Source organism: Lonchura striata, chromosome 17 (genome assembly GCF_050655825.1).
Source record: "Lonchura striata isolate lonStrDom1 chromosome 17, ASM5065582v1, whole genome shotgun sequence".
Taxonomy (NCBI): Eukaryota; Metazoa; Chordata; class Aves; order Passeriformes; family Estrildidae; genus Lonchura; species Lonchura striata.
Window position 1 is genome coordinate 3051000 of NC_140719.1, and position 23418 is coordinate 3074417.

Below are 23418 nucleotides of genomic sequence, written 5' to 3' on the forward strand. Positions count from 1 at the left end.
GCCCATGGACTCCTCCTTCACTGCCCAGTGCTGGAGATCACTTCTGACACCTTTTTTGGAGGTCAGCTGCTGCCATGGTAACGAGCCAACCCTCCCAAATGTCCCAAACCCAGGACACCCCTGATAACAACACAAGGGGGTAAAACATAACTCGAAAGCTATAAAACTCCTCACATATCTGCGATATTTGCATTTAATTGTGATAAAACATAACTATAGATTTATAAAAACTCTCCTAACATATATCCATTATATTTACCTTTTAATTGTGATAAAACATAACTATGAATCTATAAAACCTCTCCTAACATATATACAGGATATTTGCATTTAATTGTGATAAAACATAACTATAAATCTGTAAAACTTCTCCTAGCATATACATGATATTTGCCTTTTAATTGTGATAAAACATAACTATAGATCTATAAAATCTCTCCTAACATATATCCATGATATTGAGAGTCAACATAACTATAAATCTATAAAACTTTTCCTAACATATATCCATGATATTTGCATTTTAATTGTGAGAGTCAACCATGGCATTTCTCACCTATCACACTTGGGAGCACTGGGAAAGGTGCTGCACATCCAAGAAGGCTCTGCTTTCTCAGGAGTACTTTGTCACCACTTTGGCCTGGTGTTTGTCACCATATCCAAGTTGTTTGTGATCCAGGTGTTTGTCCTGGATCCTCGTGAGCGAGGCAGAGCAAACAGAGCCAGGCCCTGCCCTGCCCTGAGCAGGAGGTAATCCAGCAAATGCTCAGGGAAGGGTGCTTAATTGGTTGTATTTCAACACATTTAATTTTTAAGGGCTTTGATCGTGGCATGGAATTGTGGATCTGTCGCCAAGTTTGGAGAAATAGAAGATAAATGATCATTTGGCAGCTGAGAACCTGCTGCACTCCCTTTGCATGTTTATGTGGTTTTCCCTTCTCCCATCTGTTCCTTCCTCCAGCTCCCCCCATGGGCTCTGCAGCCCCCCTTGGCTGGCTGACAGCATTCCCAGCTCACAGAACCATGGAATATCTTGAGCTGGAAGGGACCCATCGAGCCCTCCCTGGATGGGATCTGCTTGCTGCAACCAGAGATGTTTGATTGACAAAATGAAAACTGTAGAACAGCCCCTAAATATAAACCCCTAAATATAAAATTGCCCCAGACACTTCCCCAGTCCTCCTTTTTTTCTGTTTCCAGACAAATGATGCTGCAGTCAACACCTGGAATTGGCATTACTTCATCCCTGTCATCATCACTGGCTCCTTTTCCCCTGATGTTGGGAAGGTTACTTCATCCATCCCATCCTCACTGGCTCCTTTTCCCCTGATGTTGGGGAGGGCAAGGAGAGAGCTGAAAGCAAAGAGAGAGAAGAACAGAAAATCAAACTAGGGAATGAAGAATTGGGGTGGGATGTCCAAAGGCCTTCAAAGCCCTAACTGGGCAGCTCAGAGCTTTCCCTGCGTTGTGCTCTGGGCTGTTTCTCCTCAGATCCATTTGTCCCTCATGTGCTGGTTCTGCCTTGAGCAGGGGGTTTGTGGTGAGTGCCCATTCCTCTCCTCTGAGTCACTGATAGCTGACACAGACATTCCTGACTGCTGTTTGCTATTTGGGGAGACGCCGCTCAGTGTTTGATCCTGGAGGAAGGATTTGTGCAGACGTGCACCCTGTTAACAAACCCCGGGCTATTTACTCATGTCAGTGCTATAAACGTTATATAAAAGTGTTATAAATGTTATAAATGTTATCACCTGTGAGAAATACTCTGACAGTTTGGGGTTTGCTGTTCATTGGGTGACTTCTCATACAGAGACTTTTGAGGTGGCACCAAGTACATGCACAGCTGAGGTAAAGCACGTTTAAAGTGCTTCCTTTTCTGAGTCCTGCAGGCAGAATTATTCTTGGAAATATGACTAGGAACACTGGCCAAAAGCATCACAGATAATAAGTTAAAGTTAGAATGAACACAGTTTTTGCCAGGTGGTGTTTGAGTGCAGCTTTCTGTGTGCTCTGCCTTTGGGCAGGGAGCTGAGCTCAGGATTCCTGGTTTTCTTTACCCTCCGCAGGAGGACAAGGAGAATGCAAGAATTTACTTGTATCAGTGCTATAAATGTTATCATCTGTCAGAAATGCTGTGATGTAGGTTTTGCCTGTTCATCGGGTGACTTCTTACACAGAGACTTTTCAGGTGGCACCAAGTACATGCATGCTGAGGTAAAGCACATTTAAAGCATTTCCTTCTGTGAATCCTGCAAGCAAAATTACTCTTGGGAATATGACTGGGAGCAATGACCAAAAAGCATCACAGATACAAAGTTAAAGCACCGATATCAGAATTAATGCAGTTTTTACCAGGTGGTGTTTGAGCTCTGTGGGCTCTGCCTTTGGGCAGGGAGGTGAGCTTGGTGTTCCTGTTTTTCTTTACCCTCTTCAGGAAGAAGGAGAAGGATGAGAAGAATGTGTTTAGGTCTTTACTTTCCTTTTTTCTCTCCTTCTCCCTTGCCTTCCACACAACATCAGATCCTCAGATTGCTGCATCCTTCCCGCACAAGAGAGGAATTTGCATTTTCCTCAGCACTGGTGTTCTGTCAATGGCCATGTGGCATTTTCCTGTTCAGCGCTTCCCCAGAGAGCTCCCTCGTGGCTGATGAATGCAGAAACTTTGTCATAAACTGCACCAGACTTCCCTCCCGTTCATCTCCCACTGCTGCCTGCCCGGGGTGGGTTTGGCTGGCAGGAGCCCGAGGTGCTGAGTGAGCAGATGTGGAATTCCATCACTCCAGAGATCCCGGCTTTCTTGCAGAATCCTTGTCTGGATGTGAGCAGATTCTGGGCTGAAGTGCAGCCCGGCCTTAGGGAAGGCTGTGCCTCCCTGCTGGAGCAGCTCCATGTCCAGGTTTGGAAAGACAGGCATCTGCTAAGGAAGGCAGGAGCATCCCCTGAAATGGAAAAAAAAAATTAGACCCCCCTTCCTTCAAATTGTTATAAATTTGAAATTAAGGGGGGTTCTCAGGCAAAAATATGGGAGCAGGAATAACAGTTCTTTATTAGGGAAGGAAATAAAAAGATAAACTAAACAATGCAGTGAACCAAAACAACACTGACAGAGAATACAACCTGACACCCTGTTGGTCAGGGTGTCGGCAGCAGTCCAATTGGAATTGTGGCTGCAGTCCTCCTGGAGTCTCAGGTGTGGTTCTGGTGGAGCAGTGATCTTGTAGAAAAGGGTGTCTTCTTCTGAAGAGACAGTGGAAGAGGCAGCTGTTCCTCTGGGAAATCCAGTGCAGAAAAAGCTGTGCTGGTGTTCCAGAAACTCCAGATTATATCCAGGTTGAAATTCTTGGCTCCTCCCTCTGGGCTGTACAATGGGATGCTGTAATTTTATCAGTCATGCAGTGATATTCAATAGCCCATTAACAGCAGATGTCTCCCCAGGGGGAGGATTGGTTTGTGGAAGAGATAAAGAAAACTGCCCAATTTAGAGAAGATAACTGCCACACCTCTAACAGGGCAATTGAATACATCTTGCCTTGCAGTCTAGGACACTGTTCAGATGGAAATGTGGTGCTGGGAGTTAGAAACGAGGTGGGGAGGGAGGAGGCTGATGCAGAGAGCCTGCACCAGCCACCTCAAAATGTGTTTTGGTGCTGCAGCAGGGTCAGCCTGGAGCTGTGGAATTGTTTAGGTTGGAAAAGGCCTTTAAGGTCATCGTTCCCCCAGCACTGACCCATGTCCCCCACATGGCTTTTAAATCCCTTCAGGGGTGGGACTCCACCACTGCCCTGGGCAGCTGTGCCAGGGTTGGGCATCATTTCCATGAAGGATTTTCCCTAATGTCCAATCTAAACCTGCCCTGGCCCAGCCTGAGCCATTTCCTCTCCTCCTGTCCCTGTTCCTGGAGCAGAGCCCGACCCCCCGGCTGTCCCCTCCTGTCAGGAGCTGTGCAGAGCCACAAGGGCCCCCCTGAACCTCCTTTTCTCCAGGCTGAGCCCCTTCCCAGCTCCCTCAGGAATTCTCCAGCCCCTTCCCAGCTCCCTCAGCCTCTCCTGGGGCTCCAGCCCCTTCCCAGCTCTGTTCCCTTCCCTGGACACGCTCCAGCCCCTCAGGGTCTTTCTTGAGGAGCCCAGGATGGGACACAGGATTTGAGGTGTCTCCACACAAGGGTGGTCACTGCTCTGGACACACCATGGCTGGGACAGCCCAGGTGCCATTGGCCTCTTGCCTACCTGGGCACACCTGGGCTCATGTCCAGCCACTGTTACAGCACCCCAGGGCCTTTCCCAGCTTTCCAGCCCCAGCCTGGAGCTGTGACCCAAGGACAGGACCCTTGGTGACCCTCAGCCCATTGGTGTGACCCCATGGATCCACCCTGGGCTGACCCCTCTGCAGGGCCTGCTGCCCTCCAGGACACCCACGTCTCACCCAGTGAACTCCATCCCTGTAGGAATGTGCCCCCTGTTGAGTAAACAAGTTACCCTTTGTCTCCTTAAAAGGGAAAAAACCCAGAAGTTTCTCTCCTCAATTTGGTTAAAAGACACCTCATAGGACCTTGGAGACTTCACCTCAAACTAAGGATAGCCAATGGCACAGAAGTCAAAAAGTCCTGCCTAAGCAATTCACTAGAAAAAGAAGAGAACAAAAGAAGTAAATCAGTTTTGTGAAGTGTTTTAGCAGGAGCAAGAACGTCTTGCCTTGACTTGGTTTTTCTCTGTAAAGAGCTTTTTTATTTTGCCTTTTATTAGAACTTTTTTGTTTCCAGCACTGTCACAGGAGCCATCCTGCTGCTTTTATGCCACCTGGGGTAGCTGAGCTATCAAGGGTATAATGCTTATCTCTGAGAATTTATAAGAGCTGCCTCAAAGAGACAAAGTTTGATATTCCCTCATCTGATCATTGGCAGAGATAGCAGAGGGAGGGATAGCCCCACTAGAGCTGAGGAAGAACCATGGTGTGGATGTTGGGACAATCAGTTTTTTGGTTGGAATTTCAGCTGGTGAACACAGCAGAACTGACCAGGACATCAGTGGTAGACACCCCTGTGGAATTCCAAGGGGAATCTCCTGTGCACTGCAGGTTCTGTGTGGTGTTTTTTTTCCGAGATGAAATAATACTTGTGTTTGTCTCTCCCTTTTCCCTTTGTTTCCAGACAAACGACGCTGCAGGGAATACCTGGAATTGGCTTTACTTCATCCCTCTCATCATCATTGGCTCTTTCTTCATGCTCAACTTGGTGCTGGGCGTCTTATCAGGGTAAGGCACTTGTGAATTTCTGTCCCCAGCTGGATATGGAAAGGGAAGATGTGTTGATTTTGGCACTGGGGGGTATTGCTGAGAGAGATGGGTGACACATCACGCTGTGTCCCTGTTGGAACCCAGACCTGGTTCAGGGGCTCCATGTGCTGGAAAAGTCTCTCCTCCAACCCGAGCTTCCAAAGAAAGGCTCAGCAGTCTCTGTTGTTCAGTCTCAAGGCAGTTTATTGCAAGTTATCTAAAAGATTTTCTTCTGGGGCTGCTGTGGTTTGCTCCCAGCTCAGGCAGAGGCACACACACACCCTGACATCCTCTCTGACCCCGACTGCTTCTTCCCTCCCCGCCAGGGCTGCTGCTGTCTTTTATATGGTACATTATGTGTGACATGGTTACAGTTTTTCCCAATGCCTATTACCTATATTAAATGGTGATTTTCTATCTTTTATATGGTACATTACGTGTTCCATGGTTACAGTTTTTCCCAATGCCTATTACCTATATTAAATGGTGATTTTCTATCTTTTATATGGTACATTACATGTTACATGGTTACAGTTTTTCCCCAGTGCCTATTACCTATATTAAATGGTGCTTTTCTACTCGAAACCAATCTGTGAGTGCCAACATCACCAAGAACATGGAGGTAAGGAAGGTGAAAGAGGAGAAACAGGACCGGCCCAAATCCCTCCATCTTAAAACTTCTGACCCCCGTGTACAAAGTAAAAACCCCCTGTACAGGTGCTAAAACCCCCCTGTACAATACTAAAAAAAATCTTCCCTCCACTTTGTGACCACTTCTACTATAATATCTAAACGTTTGTGACTCCTTGTTCCACTTTCAAAGTTGGTAAATCATTCCATGGGTCAAACTCAAAATCACAGCTGTTCCCAGCTGTCTGCCAGGGTCTCAAATGCCTCTGACCTGGGCTTGGAACATCTGAAAATGTCTGAGGGACATTTTGAGTTCCAGCATGTCCCCTTCTCACATATCCCACCCCGTCCTCTCCTTTCAGGGTGATATTTCTGTACAGTCCTAGGATGGGGGGAGGGACAGGCTGGTGAAAAACCCTGTTCTGAGATGGTTCTGGATCCAGAGCCAAGAGTGAACATTTGTGTGGAATTAGACTGATTTGGGGCAGTGCAGCCAACACTTCTGTGCTGCCTTGAAAACTTCCTGTTCCATCAGGAACCTGCTGGTGCCAATAAAATGCTGGAGTGGGATGTGGAAATGTGGACAATGCGTTTGGTGAAGTTGTGCAGCCTGGGGAAAGGAGAACTCAAACTCAAGGCAATTAAAAGATCTCAGGTTTGGGATTATTTTTGTGGTAGTTTTTTGTTTTCTTGCATTTGATTTTTTTGGTTGACTTGTTTTGGTTGTTTGATTTCTGCCTGCTTGAGCCAATTGGCTGGATTTTGGGGAGCAGGTTGGCCCCTTGATGTTCAAACCCAGGGGCCAGCCAGGGATTTGGTGTTTGTTGCAGCTGAGTTTTGGGTTTGGGCCTTTGCAGGAATCAAGGTGCCAAGTCTGAAGCTGGAACATTCCCAGCATCTGGGGAGATGTGATCTGGAATTAACACACTCCAGGACTAGAAAGCTCTCACACTTGGCACCCCATTTTGCACTAAGTTTCTTCTTAGATCATGCAGGCAGTTAAGATCATAGAAATGTATTAAAATCTGGAAATTTTTTGTGCCTCTTGGCAGCAGGGGAAGAAAAAGTGAGTTGTTGCTGCTGTGTGGTAAAAGCCCTTCAGTGCTGCACCTTTCCTCTGCCTTTTAAGAGTGACTGGAGAAGGGAAAATGTTTTCCAAAGAACATATCAATGCTGATTTGTATTATTTTGTTATTATTTTCCTCCTCAAAGCACAGTTGTGGGCAGCAGTGCAGTGGTATTTGAGGAGGGGAGAGGGCTGTGGGTGAGGCTGTATAACACCCTTCAGTGCAGGAATAATCATCACGATCAATAACTGATCAATCCATTTATAACTGATCAACAATTGACCAAACACATTTATAACTGACCAACAAATGATCAAATACATTTATAACTGACCAACAAATGATCAAATACATTTATAACGGATCAAATCCATTTATATGGCACCCAGGTGTATCAGCAGCTTTGTCTGATGGCTGATTTTCAGGGATTACTCCAGCAGGACTGAGTGTGGTTCATTAGGTGCCTCATCTCCCTCGTTTCACAGTGGGATTTAAACCAACCCAAAATCCTGCAGGCTCCTGTTCCTTTGTGCTGGAATCAAAGGGCTTTGGTGAGCTGGAGCTGGAGACCTCTGTCTGGATCTCCTGAAAGCCTCTTGTTGCTTGGGGCAAAATATGAATATTATATAAATGTGTATCTCCTCTTAAAAACAAGCACATCCCTGTGCAGGATTCCCTTTGTTAGTGGTGAGGATACGAAAATCATCCTCACAGAGGGGAGCCTTTAATTTCTGTTTCACAGAGTGGTTTGACATCCTTGCCTGGAATAATTCCTGGGGAGAGGCTGAGGAAATAAACATCACAGGTGTGGAGCAGAGGGCTCCTGGTGGGCTTGGAGCTGCTGAGTAGGGAAGGAAAAAGGTATAAAATGTATAAAAATCTCCTCAGTGAGGGTGGGGAGGCCCAGAGCAGCTGTGGCTGCCCCTGGATCCCTGGCAGTGCCCAAGGCCAGGCTGGACAGGGCTGGGAGCAGACTGGGACAGTGGGAGGTGTCCTTGACATGGTAGGGGTGGAATGGGATGAGCTTTAAAGTCCTTTTAAACCCAGACCATTCCATGATTCTATATCCAAATGAAAGAGTGATAAGAAGACAGCAGAAAAAAGGAAAACCCCTCAGAAAATAGATGCTGTTGTCAATGTGCTCTGCAGCTAAAAGCCCAGACAGCACAATGGAAAAAAGAAAAAAAAAAAAAAAAAGAGAAATATCTTTTGGAGTAATTGTTTGCCTGGGTTTCTGCATGGAGAAGTTGACTTCCATAGGAGAGAGCTTCACTCAAGGACACGAAGCCATCGCATCAGCTCCAGCTCCTGCAACTGAGACTCCTGGCAACACCCCTCTCCCTGTTTCAATAAAACAAAGTGATTGAGGGTTAGGGAATCCACAAACAGCCCCTGAACAGGGTTAGCTCAGCAATCACTCATCTGCTGCTGATTTTCATGACCTGTGCAGCTCATGGCCTTTCATGTGATCCTACAGCATCCTGGGGGAATGCCGTGCTCTGCTCTGCTTCCCTCCCATTCCAGAGAGGGAACAGAGGGCAGGACAAAAGGATGTGATGCCCTATCCTGGTTTGAACAGACATGTGCCTGCTAAGGAAGGCAGGAACCCCCCCTGAAATGGAACATGTAAACCCCTCCCTCTGAATTAGTATAATTCTGAAATTAAAAGGCTCTCAGGTAAAGATATGGCAATAGCAATAACAGTTCTTTAACAGGAAAATTAAAAATACAAATGCAATAGGACAAATAAAAAAAAAACAAACCACAGCCAGAGTCAGAGCAGCCCTGTCCCCTGTGGGTCAGGGAGGTGGCTCAGCCCCATCCCAGGGGGGCTCAGCCCTCCTGCAGTGCCAGCTGTGCTTCTGCTGGAGCAGGATCCTGCACAAGGGGGGAGTTTTCCTCTGGAGCTCCAGGGCTGGGGGAGATGGGCCTGGGCTCCTCTGGGAATGCAGGGGGAAGAAAGCTGCTCCTCTGGGAATGCAGGGGAAGAAAGCTGCTCCTCTGGGAATGCAGGGGGAAGAAAGCTGCTCCTCTGGGAATGCAGGGGGAAGGAAGCTGCTCCTCTGGGAATGCAGGGGGCAAAGGCTGCTGTGCTGTTCCCAGGTCAGATTGGATCCAGGTAGGAATGTTTGGCTCCTCCCCTGGCAGAGCCTCTCCTCATGGATGCTGGAATTTTCTCAGCCATGCAGGGACACTCAGTGGCCGTGAACAGAAGATAATTAATAATTAATGGCCCATGAACAGCAGAGATCTCCTGGAGGGAGGATTGGCTGTGGGAGAGATAAAGAAAAGTGCCCATGAACAGAGGAGAACTGCCCCAGCTGTGGCAGATGGGAATTGAATACACAGCCCCAGCCACATCTTGCATTTCTAGCCTGAGACATGCCCCCAGGAAACAGCTGCAAAGCTGTGGTTGGGTCACTTATGTTTTGAGCTCATGTGGTGTCTTTATTATGTCCTTTTTCACAAAGCCTCTGTTGGAATCACAGAATATCCTGAGTTGGAAGGGAACCCCAGGGATCCTCCAGTCCAAGCGGGTCAGGTTGTGTTTCATTTTCCAACCCTTGGCCACGTACAGCAGGGTGGGGTTAAGCTTAAAAATGTTCCTGCTTGCACCTTTTTAGGATTTACGTGGCAATTTTTCCTTCCTGTTAGCTTTGAGCTCTTATATTTATGCACCTCTGTGGGCAAAGAGGAAGCTGCAAATTTCTGAAAGAGGTGAGCAATTACAATAATTAATATGGCAATAATTAATCTGGCAAGAATCCCAGACTGGGTTGGGTTGGAAGGGACCTTAGAACTCATCTCATTCCACCCCCTCCACACCTGCTCCTATCCTAGGCTGCTCCAAACCCTGTCCAACCTTGCCTAAATCAAAAATGACAACTGATTATTGAGCTTCCTCCTAAATTGTGCAGAATTTTGCCGTAAATCTTGATGGAATTTTCTGCTTTTTTGTAATTATTTGTTAATCCATATCAACACTGAGCAGACACCAGTTATGAGTGGGTTTGGCTCCTGGGTTTGCCTGTTTGAGCAAGTCCTGATAAATTGACCCTGTTGGGATGCCCAGAATCCCCTGCACCCAAAATGTGCAACAAGAGATGAAACCTATGTTGAAATAAAGAGCAAACAACCTTCCCTCTCTGCTGATTCTTCTGGAATCACGGGACAGGATGAGAGGAAATGGCCTCAAGTTGTGCCAGGGGAGGCTTAGGTTGGATGTAAGAAGAGTTTTTCCATGGAAAGACTTGGGGAACATTGGAATGGGCTGCCCAGCGTGTCAGCATCCCTCGAAGTGTTAAAATAAAGTGTGGAAGTGGCACTTGGGGTCACAGCTGATGGTTGGATTTACTGATTTTAGAGGTGTTTTCCAACCTGAAGGATTCCATGATTCTGTAGCAGCAGCAAAGGCAGGGAAGTGATGGGAGATGTGGAAGTTTGGAAAAGACAGAATATAGAAATGAGCCCCAGTTGGGGTCCAGGAAGCTCAGTAACTCCTGGTGGTGCCACAGGCATGTCGGGCTCTCCGTGGATGCTGGGCTGGACCTGCTCACCCCAGTGCCAAGGGTGGGGCTCTGGTTGGGGAAATTTGGATCAGCTCCTCCTTGCCAGGCTGGATAGCACTGGAAAATACAGAAATTGTATCATGGAAATACAGGAAGTGCTGTGCTGTTTTCCAGGGGGTTTCAGAGATTTCCTGGAGTGGTGCAGTGGTCAGAGGTGCACAAGGGAGCTGTGACTGAAGCAGCTCCTGAAATCCTGGGAGTTTGGTTGTTTTTTTTGCGGAATGTCTGGGGTTCTCCAGCAGGACTCAGCATCCTCTGGAGCAGTGGTTTTGTGTCCCTTGTGGGGGATTTTCCTCCCTGCTCCTCACTTTGTACTCCTCCCCTTTCCATTTTCTTTCCCTGGTGCTTGAGTCTTCTGTGAACCAAGAAAACTCAGCAGCCCTGCAGAACCCAATAGAGCAGAAAAATACAGATTATTTCCTTCTGCAGAGCTTTTGCTGAGTGTCACAGCTGATTGGGGAGCTCAGGACTCCACAGGGCCAGGAGAGCAGGAAGAGAAATTCCTCTCCCTTTTGATACCAATAACATCCAGGGGCTCATTTCCTTCTGCTTGTGAACTGTGGAATTCTGGAATTCAGACCATGGCTGTGTTCTGCCCATCCATGTGCTGGGAATTGTGCTGGGGTGACTCCTCAATCACAGACACACACAAGAAAGGGGAAAATATAAATTATAAAAATAAATAATTGAAAACTAGGTGGAATTAGGAGATTTGACACCTGCTTCAAGTTTTGCTGGCCCATTCCTCTGGCCCTTGGGTGATGCTATCCCTGTTTCAAAAGCTGGTGCACTTCCCAAAAACTGAGGTGGCATTTTCTAAGAGAGGAACAACTGCAGTGGTGAAAATATTTAGGAATTTGTATCCATAATGTATTTCCCTTGGAACATCTTTCTGTGCTGACTGCAGTGGGATGTTATTTTTATTAAATGATTTGTAAACTCTTTATTTGTGATCTAGGTAGCAATGCAGGGGAATACAACTTTTCCACAAAAGAACCAAAAAGATTGGCTGCCTCTGGTGGCACCATGAGATAGTTCTGACTGCAAACCATGGCAGGAAGTGCTGACCCCAGCTTCCCTCTTGCATCCGTCAAACACGGGGTCATTTGCTGCTTGGGATGTCATGACTTCCCTTCTGGCCACAAAACACCCTGAGATGATCCCCATGAATTTTTTTGTTGAACTCTGCCCATGGTTTGCAGCGAGCAGGGAAAAATCCCCACATGCAGTTGAGAAGTGCTGCCCCGGAGTGCATCTTTTTCTGATTTAATTCTGGTTTCTTGCCCTGTGCCCCCAAGGGCTGGGCACCCCAACCCCAACCCCACCCCTGTGGCAGCAGCTCTCTGGCCACAGAGAGGAACAGACAACTTTCCAGGCATCGTTCTGGGAAAGGCTGTGAGAAGATCAGAGAAAAGAATGAGAAACAATTCTTATCTTCACTTGCTGCACCTGGTATTGTGAACATTTGGAACATGTTGTGGAGATTTGTTTACCAAAGGGTGGTTTCTTAGTTAGCCAGTGGTGATGGTGTTTTAAGTAAAAGGACTCATGAGGTCCACCTGTAGTGAAGCAGGGTATAAAAGTATGGGTTTCTTAAAAAATATTATTCCTCCTAAAAAAATATAATAACCTTCTGAAATATGTTAAATTGATGTCAGTTATTACCTGGCTGGGGACCCATTGCCCTGACATACCCCAACTCCATCCTCATCCCCATCTCCATCCCAGCCCCATCCTCATCCCCATCCCAACCTCAACTCCATCCTCATCCCCATCTCCATCTCCATCCCAACCCCAGCCCCATCCTCATCCCCATCTCCATCCCAACTCCATCCTCATCCCCATCCCCATCTCAACTCCAACTCCAACCCTAGCCCCCTCTCAACTCCATCTCCATCCCAACCCCATCCTTATCCCCATCCTATCCCCATCTCATCCCCATCCCATCCCATCCCCACTTTTTCTTGCCACTATTCCCTCCATCACCAGCCCCTTCAGTGCTGTTTTCCTCCTCCTGCTGCTGTTTCCCTCCCAGCCCTCAGCCTCTCCTCATCCCAGCTCCCAGCATTTCCCACAGCTTGCTGGGATTATGGGGTTTCCTACAGCTCGGGTATTAATTTTGCCTGCTAATGAGCTGCATGGTGCCACACAATACATTGGTGAACTGTTTTGATGCTTTGGATTACACAATGCAAAGAGGATAAACGTTATCCTGGGATGCTGGGAGGAAGATGATTGAACTTATTTCAAGGCTAAGTGCTTTTTGGCACGGATTCAGGCGGGGGGAGCGCTGAGGGTGGCGAGACAGCCGGAATTCTGGCCAGAGAGGCCACGCTCCCAGAGTGATGCATTGGGATCCTGGGAGTCTGTGCCTCTGAAGTGTGAAAAATGCTGCTTGTCATGTCCTCAAATATTTATGGTGAAGCCTGAGGTGTTTCCAGCCCAGGCAGTGAAGAGTGATGGTTGCTGCCAGGGTTTACTCATCTGCCTGTGAGAGCCGAGCCAGGGCTGCGTTTACCCCAGAAGTGCTTTGTCCTGCATGTGCCATGCCTCTGTTTCATGGGATCAGCTGGGGTGGGTGATGCCTTTTTCAGGCTACCTAAAAACAGAGGCCAGACAAAATTAAGGCAATAAAAAGCAGGAATATTTATTGAAGCCCCTTCAGGTACATTTAGGGCAAAGCCCCCCAGGGGCTATACCCAAAATGGACAATGGACCACACTTTTTCACACTTTCATAAGTTTGGGCCATTTGCATATTGGGGTTCAGCTGCCAATTACAGCTCCAGGTAATGAAGTAATTGACCCCAAGTTTGCTCCCCAAACTCACTTTTGTTTCCATCTCTGGGGCCTGAGGCAGTGAGGGGTCCTGGATTGCCAGGCCTGGAGAGGAATTGTTGTGTCTGCCCAAACTGGGAAAGCAGCAGCTCACACTGTGTGTGGAGTTTGGAGTTACACACTAAAGAGCTGCAGGGTTACAAATCTATGGAAAATAGAAAAGCTCAAATCCTAAGGCATCACAGGAACTCTGGGGAGATGTTTGGAATGGGTGCAGCAGCTTTGTGCCAGCGGGAGCCTGGCGGGGACACAGCTCCACCTGTGCTGGCACCTCGAGGGGACAAGGGGCTGGGAAAAAGGGGCAGGAAAAGGGGTTTAATTGTTTTTCTCACCCTTTTCTGAGCAGTCTGCAGCCTGGATGCTTCATCCCACCAAACACCCTCCCAGTGCTGTGCTCCAGGCTCCCTGGAGGATCTCTGTGTCTCTGCTGTCCTGGGGTCACTGAGGTTTTTGTGGTGTTGGAGCAGCTCCTCGGGAGGCAGCACGGCCCCATCCCCACCTCCCTGAACCCAGCTGCCTCGGGGACTTGCCCTGCTGAATTTCATGACAAGTTTTCCCATCCTGAGGACTCATGCCAGATTGAGATCATAAAACCTCCTCCTGCAAGACGTGCAGAGGCTGGAGGAGAGCAGTGCTGATTAATTTGTCACAATGGCAAAGTGTTCTTCTGTCCTCCTTCCCCTCAGTACAGAGACAATCCTTCATTTCCCTGCACATTTGTTCCCAGTTCACTGGTACCTGCTGCGATCTGACTTTGCCTGGTGTTAATTATTTGCAGCAGAAGAGCTGCATCATGGAAAGAGATGAGATTCTGGCTTTCTCCTTGCTTTTACTCTGTTCCAAGGCTGTGCTTAAAAGGGAGAGGAAAGAGAAGAAAAAAGCAGAATTCTTTTTTCCCTTTTTCTTTGCTCATCAGCTTTTTTAACAAAGCCATCATTGCAAACATGAAATGAGGGAGACATTTTTCTTTCCTGGTTTCTTGCAGGAGGGGGCAGTGACTGATCCTACTGAATGTGGGTCCTTTGCTCCTTCTGTGGTTTTGGTTAGTCCAGGAGAGCTGGACTTCCTTTATTTGCCCTTCTCTTGAGCCACAATGGAAATCAAAGTCTGGAATACAAAAATGATACAGAGGAGACCTAAATTTGAATTTCATGGGGCCTCTGCTTTGTCCTGGGAGTGGAAACTTGAACAGAACCAGAGATTCATCCTGCAATTGCAGCAGGCTGAGGCGAGGAGATAAATGGGGCTTTTGAACTCCTTTTTCTCCCTTTTTCAATGCCTCCTTCCAGCCAGGTTTGCCCAGCTGTGGCACTTGCAGATTTCAGATCAGATATGGGGGAATCAAAGTCAAATTAGCACAAGCTGAATGTAAAGACAAAGGAAAGGAGGGAGGAAGATGCTTTGAAGGCTTCACCTCCGTGCTGTTCCCCTCTCTCCCCAGAAATACAGGACATTTCCCATACCTGGCCTGCATTTGAAGCCTCTTGGTGCTGTGGCAGGGATTGAAGTGGCTCTGGAGCCTGACTGGGTGCTCGGAGATCATTCTGAGATACTCCCATCCCTTATTGGTGCTGTGGCAGGGATTGAAGTGGCTCTGGAGCCTGACTGGATGCTCGGAGATCATTCTGAGATACTCCCATCCCTTATTGGTGCTGTGGCAGGGATTGAAGTGGCTCTGGAGCCTGACTGGGTGTTCAGAGATCATTCTGAGATACTCCCATCCCTTATCAGCTGCTGGAGGAGAGCTGAGTGTTCTCTTTATGAGGAGGAAGCAGGAGCAGCTCTCCCCGTGCAGGATTGATGGATCCAGTGCTAATTCCTCAGCACTGGATATTAGGATGGGTTAAGCAGCTCTTTGGGCTCAGCCTGGACCCTTCCCAGTGGGATCCTGGCTGGCTGCAGCTCCAGGTGAAATAGAAACAAAAATGTTTCTTGGGACAGCCTGGGGTGGGTGAGGAGCCATAGAGCTTTGTCAGCTCGGGCCTCCAGGCTTTCCTTCTTCAATAAACTCTGACTTCTCAGCAAACTGCAGCAAAACTTATCTTAGAGGTGCCAACTGCCACCAGCACAAAGGAATTCTAAAAAGATTCTGGCTTTTCAGGTGAATCCATTGTTTGGTTTCCTCTCGTTCCATCAGTTTTCAGTGTGCTCTCCCTGTGTCCCATGGATAGGCTTCCTTTCACCTCCCTCAGGTTTTTCCTTGCCCAAATGAGGTGCAGTTCCATGCTTTTCCTTCTTTTTCCTTCTTGTTCCATGTGGCCTTTCCAATCAAGATGCTTTGCCTGTGTTCAATGGTGACCCGGTCCTGATTTTTAGAACTATTTGAAAGCAGTGATTTAACAATACACCACATTCATCTCTATTCATGTTTTCAGAGCAGTAAGTCAGAAGCATCAAATTATTTTTAGTTTTCCCTGCAGATTTCTGAGGATTTTGTCTGTGGATGAGAATAATCAAAGTCAGCTCATCCTGAACTTTTCCTGGTCCTTGCTGCGGTAAAGAACTGATGTTATGGAGAAGAAATCTGTGATTTTTCTGCTCTCCTGTCATTCTGTTTGGAGCCCTTGTGGGTGCAAAGTGCCAGCTAAGATTTGTCCTCTTGGGTTTGCATCTTCCCAGCTCTGGGTCATGTCTAGAGAGCTGGAAATTGCACTGATTTTCTGTTTTCTATAAACAAGCTGTGGGTCTGCTGGTAGATAAAACTAGCACTGAGAGATAAAAGAAACAATGGGAAGGATTCCACTGATTGATGAATGGAAAAAGATATTTGCTCTTACAAATAAACTTTATGTTTGCTGATAAATTAAATTAGACATTGAAAGATGAAAGAAACAATGGGGAAAACCCCTAAATTCCATAAGAATTAAAAATTAAAAGGGAGGGCTATACATTAGAAGAAACTCTTCGGTATCAGGGGTATCAGGAAGTCTGAACCTCTCAAGTACCTCAGCCAATGGGGAAAGAGAGAAGCGAAACTGGGATAAAAAGGAGGCTGTGTCCTCTAAAAATTTGAGAGACTCTAGGGAAATGCCCCATGGACTCTCCCTTTATTCAAAAAAAGTAAAAGGACTCTCAGGAATTTGCCAAGGTGATGCTGTTGAGGCAGAACGGGAATGAATAGACTTTGTTCAGAAGGCTGAGAGTATAACTCTAATTTATCTCAAAATGCATCACTCTTTTATACAGTGCTTTGTGCAGACCAACTCTATTGATCCTGAAGTGAAAACACCCCACACTATTGGTGTTCAGTGAATGATGTACAGTAGCAAAAACTAACTATAAACAATGTGAACAAGAGAGATAAAGAACTTATTTACATTCTTTCTCAGCACTTTCTCAGGCTTCTGCCTGGTTAGAAATTTTCCGTTTTCTCTTTGACTGAATCTGAGACCTACACCAGGGCTACAAAAAAATGGTGCTGAATTAACAAAGAAGAGGCTGAGAAACCAAACACCAAGACAGCAAGAACTGGATAGCAGAGGGCTGTGAAACACCTGGATGTAACCAATCACACACTCTGAGAAATGCAGGCAGAAAACGAGGGAACAAGACAGAGGCACCAATCAAGAAGTGTGCACTTAGTAGCTTGTAGAATCTGTAAAAATGTGTGTAATGTAAACAATAAACGGCTTCTGCTTGATCCTATTGCTCAGTTGTCCAGGAGTCCTGGAGTTCCCACATCCAGGCAGGGCTGGCTGTCCCCGTGGCTCCTGAGATGTCACCTGCCATCCACTGCTTTATCAATCCTCGTTTCTCCAGGCAGGGCTGGCTGTCCCCATGGCTCCTGAGGTCTCACCTGCCATCCAGGCCCGGCTTTATGCATTCCTTGGATGTACTCGGGCTGGAGACGAAGCCGGTCCTAAAACTCATTGGATTTTTTTTTAATTTATTTTAATTTGGAGACTTGAATTCCAAAAGGTCTTCACAGCTGCTTTCCAGGAGTGGCTGGCAGAGTCCTTCCAGGATCTGCTGCTTTCTCAGCATCACTTCAGCTCCGTGGATGGTGGCTGCTCTCCTGTGTAGAGTCTGAGATTTCCTGAGATCTGAACGTGGGATCCTTCTCAATGAGGAGCTAATTACCTGTGCTGTAATTACGAGTCGCTAATCACCAGCACTATTAGCGTGGGGGTGACAGCGGTGCTGTCTCATCTCTCTCTGCCTCTTCCCCGCGGTTTCTGGCTGATTTCTGAGCAGCAAACCTGAATTGCAGAGCTTTGAGGATGCCATCAGTCTTGCGCTGCCGCTGCCCTGGGCGTGCGCCATGCAAGCCAAAGCAGGAGGAGAATTTAGGATGCTCCATGCCAGCTCTCTGCTGTCACACAGGAAAGTTAATCACACGCTCAGGGGATGAAGATTGTGGTTTGTTGATTTTTTTCCCTCTTTGATGTGACAGTATTTTTTATTTAAGGCCAGCGTGGATAAAGTAGTTATAAGAATTTCATTGGTTTATTATGTTTGCTGACCCTGGTGGTTATTCAGGAGCTGCTGCTGTCTCTTGTGTGGCTCGGGGGCTTCTGGAATTGCCCTGGAGTGGCTGTCTCAGTGCATATTTCACAGCGAGATTGATTTCCCTTCTCCACCCACCAAGGTGGAAAGCAACAACCATCCATTTCCTGGTGACATTAAGTACCGGCCACTCTCGAGGAGAAAAATGTGACACGTGGAGCCTGACTGGATGTGGTTTCCATGATGGATGCACTGCCTTGGAATCCTGCTTGTTCCTGCTGTCCCTGTGCAACACCTACAACGTGGCCAGGGACACCTTCCACCATCCCAGGCTGCTCCAACACATCCAGCCTGGCCTTGGGCACTGCCAGGGATCCAGGGGCAGCCACAGCTGCTCTGTGCCAAGACCTCTCCACCCTCACGAAAAAACATCATTACACATTCCAGAACTGGCCAAAGGGTGGAAAACCAGCTCTGCAAAAAATCCTGCAGGTAAAGTTGGGCAGGAAGCAGCAAATTCCTGCTCAGGTTTTTTCCTTTCTGGTGATTTGGGAGATTTTTGCAAGTCAAAGGCATAAATGGGAATTATGCTGAATAAAAGAGGAAACCTATTTACTGCTCCCAACCCTTCCCATGGGGCTCTCTGTGTTTTCATTTGGAGCTGGCAGGGAAACTTCAGTTGAAATGTTTTTAGATGAAATACAGCATTTTGATATAATTTCCCCCCTTTCTTTGAATGTGTTCTGAACTCTGTTGAAGAGCTTTCAAAGGGAAATTCTGGGAGTTTTCTAGTTGCAGCAAATGAGGAATATTTCAGTTCCTGAATGGTGATGGATGTAGTGGAAAAGACACACATAATTTATTATTTCATTTCATATAGAAAACCTCTTTTCAACAAGTCCCAGTTTCACCAAACCTCCCTGCCATCTCCTGAAATGAGAAAGAACAAGTGGAGCTCCTTTCACCAGGAAGATCCAAAATCAAAACCCTCCAGTCTTGAACCTGATTGTGCAGCAGCTCTGGATTATTCAGGAGGAATTTCATGGACAGAGACCAAATGAATTGCCTTCTCCTGGAAGTTACATTCCCAGATTCTACAGCAATACCTGGACAAGGCTTGGACAAGCTCAAGCAGTGACCCATGGGAACATCAGGGGTTTCAGCAGTGCTGGAGCTGCCCCTGGGTCAGGAGAACCCCAGGACCAATCCAGGCTGGGAGGAGCAGCTGGAGCAGCCCTGGAGAGGGAGCTGGGGGTGCTGTGGGTGGGAGCTGGAGCTGCCCCAGCCCTGAGCCCCCTGCCCTGGGCTGAGCCCAGCGTGGGCAGCAGGGCAGGGGGATGCTGCCCCTGTGCCCTGTGCTCAGGTCAGACCCCACCTGCAGAGCTGCCCCAGCCCTGCCCAGCACAGGGAGGAGCTGGAGCTGCTGCAGAGACCCAGAGCAGGGCCAGGGGGAGCAGAGGGATGGAGCAGCTCTGCTGGGAGGGAAGGCTGGCACAGCTGGGGTTGTTCACCTGGAGAGGAGAAGTTTGGGGTGACCTCAGTGGCCTTGCAGAGACTGAAGGGGCTGACAGGAGAGATGGAGAGAGACTGTGCAAGGGCCTGGAGGGACAGGACAAGGAACCATGGTTTCAAACTGCCAAAGAGAAGGGATGGATGGGATATTGGGCAGGAATTGTTCCCTGGGAGGGTGGGCAGCCCCTGGCACAGGTGCCCAGAGCAGCTGTGGCTGCCCCTGGATCCCTGGCAGTGCCCAAGGCCAGGCTGGACGGGGCTGGGAGCAGCCTGGGACAGTGGGAGGTGTCCCTGCCATGGCAGGGGTGGCACTGGATGGGATGTGAGGTCCCTTCCAACCCAAACAATTCTGGCATTCTGTGGTGGCCAAAGCTGCCAGTTCCAGGAAGCAGGAGGTGGCTTTAACCCCACAATGTCCCTCACCGGTGCCTTGGGACATCTGTGTTAGGCTGTACAGAAACTGCAAACATGAAGGGTTGCAACTTCCAGCAGTTTCTCCCTCATTTTCTTACACTTTTAAAGTACAGACCTTCCACTTGAGATTTTGGACTCTGATCCTTGTGGGTCCTTTCTGTTTTGTGCTTCTGCAATATAAAGTTGTGATAAAAGGGACAAGTCCTGGGTAACTTTTACTGTCCTCAGGCCAGACAGGACCTGGCAGAGGATGAAAAGCTCTGCAAGGAGAGCTCTGCCTTTGCTGCTCCTGAGGGCTGAGGGGGCAGTGCCGTGGCTCATCTGCTGTCCTTCCTGCCCATGGGGCTCCTCCAGGAACCTTCCCACTGCTGCTGCCTCCTCCTTTGGGAAGCCTGTGCTGACGCCAGCCCCTAACGCCACGGCTGGAAAATAAAATGCGTGTTTCACCCAGTGCCTGATGTCAGCCCTCCTGCTCCAGACACAAATCCAGACTGAGGGAAGGTCCCTGGCCCCAGGCAGCAGGGGCTGAAGCAGGAATGAGAGCATGGAAAGGGAAGAGGGGTGACACAGGTGACACATGCAGGATCTGGGATCCCCCTGGGGATGTGCTGAGTGCCAGGGAGGAGCTGTCAGCCCAGAGCTGAGTTTGGACTCCCTCTGTTCCAAGGATGGAGCCAGGGGCTGTCCTGGCAGGTGGGGACAGGAGAGGGAGTCAGGAGCCTGGGATGTGCTCCAAAATGAAGATTCCAGCTCAGCCCTCCCATCAGTGCCAGGCTCTCCCTCAGTCCCTTCTTTGTGGGTCATATTCCTGTCAAACGAAGCACAGGTGGCACCTTTGAAGGAGCAGCTGCAGATTGTGAATGCAAAGCTGCCCCTGGCACCTGGAGCTCCTTTCCCCCCCATTCTTCCACCCTTCTCTCACTCCTGCTCCTCGCTGGCTTTTGATGAGGACATGTGGGTTGATTAGGTGGGATTTTAGTAAAAATCATTAATTAGCTGATTGATTAATTAATAGTAAACTGAAGGTGTGAAGGACACAGAAGAGTTAAGATGTGCTGAGGGACTGAAGCCTCATGATCCCACATTTTCCCACGCAAAGCTTTTGTGGAGATATTCCAGTGAGTGCTTAAAACAGGGATTGCAGGGGCTGGTCAGAGCTCCATAAATGGCAGCTGGACACCTTCATGTGTCCAGAAAATCAGAAAATTCCAGAGGTGCCAGGAATTACCTTGGGGAAGGCCCCACTGTGGGTTGTCAGGCTGGTGGCTGCCCTTTTTTCTTACCTTCATTTCAAGCTAGACCAGCAGGATATACTTGGATGTGATTTCTGTGATGGTTGGGTGACCTTTCCTTTCTGCCTGCCCTGTTCTAGTGAGGCTACCCAGACCCTTGCTTTCCATGGGATTTCAGCAAACAGCAGCATCATTTTTACCCTCAGCCCAGGACATCTGGGCTATTTCACCTCAACCCATCCCCACTCAGTTCTCATTTGACCTGTGCTTATCACAATCACCAAAAGCCTGGGAAAACTTGAAGAAAGACTGACAGGGAAGAGCAGATCCCTTCAGAAAAGTGCTGATGTCTGTGACCTAATCTTGGTTTCTAGAGGAGATTGTGCTGTGGAGAGAGCTGGAGGATGTTTTTTAGCATTGAGGATGGTAATTTGTGTTTCATGACTGTCTGTGGTGTGTGCACATGGAATTTTTCAGGTCTTTTTCAGGATGAGAGAGGCAGCTGAGGAATAATTTGTTGGACTTATGCCTCAGGTTTCAGCTTTTCTATTTTCACATTCTGTGCTGCTTTAGTCTGTGGGTCTGGGCTTCACATGAGGGGATGGTGAGCTCTGCCCAGAGCAGGGAGACAAAACAATTCCTGCTCCAGCTGGGCACCAAGGACAAATGATCCAAACCTCAGCCCAGGAGCACAAACACCGTGGGCTGGAGAGAGAAAAACAAGCAGGATGGGACTGCCTGGGCTGAAGCTGGAATGGGACAATGAACTCCAAGGTGCCAATGGAGCAGAACTGATCCCAGGGAGAGCCCCGGGAGCGCTCGTGCATTTTGGGACCATTTTGGGTCATTTGGGTGCAGCCCTGGCTGGGCTCTGGTGCTGCCCAAGGTGGATCCATGGAGGAGATGATTTAATAAATCCCTGCTTTATTCCTTAGCTCTGTCCAGTCCCTGTTCTAGGTCAGCTCTCAAGGCATCAGGACAACAATAAGCCCCTTGCTGTGCTTTCCACTCCCTGCTCCCGTGCTGGACTCCACAGGCTCCCTGGAAGGCTGAGGTGGGGCTCTGTGCCTGTCCTGGCTGCCTGTGATGGCTTTTCCCTCTCTTGACAGCGAATTTGCCAAGGAGCGAGAGCGGGTGGAGAACCGCCGCGCGTTCCTGAAGCTCCGCCGGCAGCAGCAAATCGAGCGGGAGCTCAACGGGTACCTGGAGTGGATCTTCAAAGCAGGTAAGGCAGGCAGCTCCTGGGCTTGTCTGGGTGTGTTTTGGGGCAGGTGAGGTCTGGGGATGGCTCCAGAATTAGTCTGTGGTGTGGTCAAGCCTGGGGAGGTCCCGGCCAGCACTCGCTGGTTTTGTTGGAATTCTTTCCGAGTGGTTGCACCAACATTATTGCAAAACTACCTTGGTTTGGTTTAAGCAAAATTAAAGGAGCTGAGCCAGCTTTATTGCTGAGATCAAAGCAATTTCCCTAATACAGGATAATATAAAAAGTGATTGAGTGCCCAAAGCCTGCAGAGAGTGGAACTGCTCCCTCCCATGAGTAATTTCTGTTTTATTTACTCCCTGTCCCAGCTGGTTGATCAGGTTTCTGTGCTGGTAAAACCCACCCAAGTGGCATTTTTTATGAGCTACAAGGATCGCTTGCATGGGACTCCCCCCAGCCCATATTAACATTGATTTATAGCCCCTGGAACTGAACATTGCTCTTTATTGCAAGGCGTGAGCAACTTTAACCAGGACCCAGACACATTAATTTAACAGAAAATAGCATTTTTATCAGACTGCAACGATTACCAATAACCTTCCTGCCTTATGGAGGAGCTGATATTTATATATTGACATAACCACAGTCAATTCTTTCATGCAGCACTGAGAAAATGGGGGGTAATTTCCTCCTTGTTTGCTTTTCAACGTCAGAGCTGAGTGAAAAGGCCTTTTAAAACAATGATGGGGAAGAGAAGAAGTGCTGGTTTCTCAAATGGATTAGTGGGTGCCATTTTAGACAGATGAGCTTCATCTTTGCTCTTTACAACTGAAATGTAAAATAGAAATATCAGCAGTTTATGTGGTGCTTTAAACCCATTATTTCTTGTAGCACTGCACAGGGTGACAATTGAGAGCCACTTGTGTTGTCAGACTTTTATTCACTGTGACTGTTCAGCAGCAACTCAGGCAGCCACTCTTCATTCTGTGCTTCTGGAGGAATGAGAAAATAAAGAATTCCCTTTCCTTTCCATTTAGAATTTGTCTTCTCATTAGTTTACAGCTTTTGTGCAACCTCAAACTCAGATTAATTCCTGGCTTGCCCAGGCTGGAGCAGGGTTCTCCCTTTGTCATCCTGTCTTGCTTTTAAGGCTCTTGGTGATTTTTGGTCTCCTAATCCTGATCTCCATCACTAAAACAGAGCTGAGAATTCCCCTGCAGGGTTGAGGGTGGCTTTGTT

General features: G+C 48.0%; 1 protein-coding gene across 11 annotated transcripts in view; it reads left to right on the forward strand.

Annotated features, from left to right (window-relative positions):
- The window catches only part of CACNA1B (calcium voltage-gated channel subunit alpha1 B), a 313565-nt gene that overhangs the window by 145647 nt on the left and 144500 nt on the right, over positions 1-23418 (forward strand). For all 11 annotated transcript variants that reach the window (XM_085593746.1, XM_085593747.1, XM_085593748.1 and 8 more), the window contains exons 7-8: positions 5147-5250; positions 22088-22203. In XM_085593746.1, coding sequence (XP_085449872.1) covers positions 5147-5250; positions 22088-22203 — 220 coding nt within the window. The remainder of the gene's footprint in view (positions 1-5146; positions 5251-22087; positions 22204-23418) is intronic.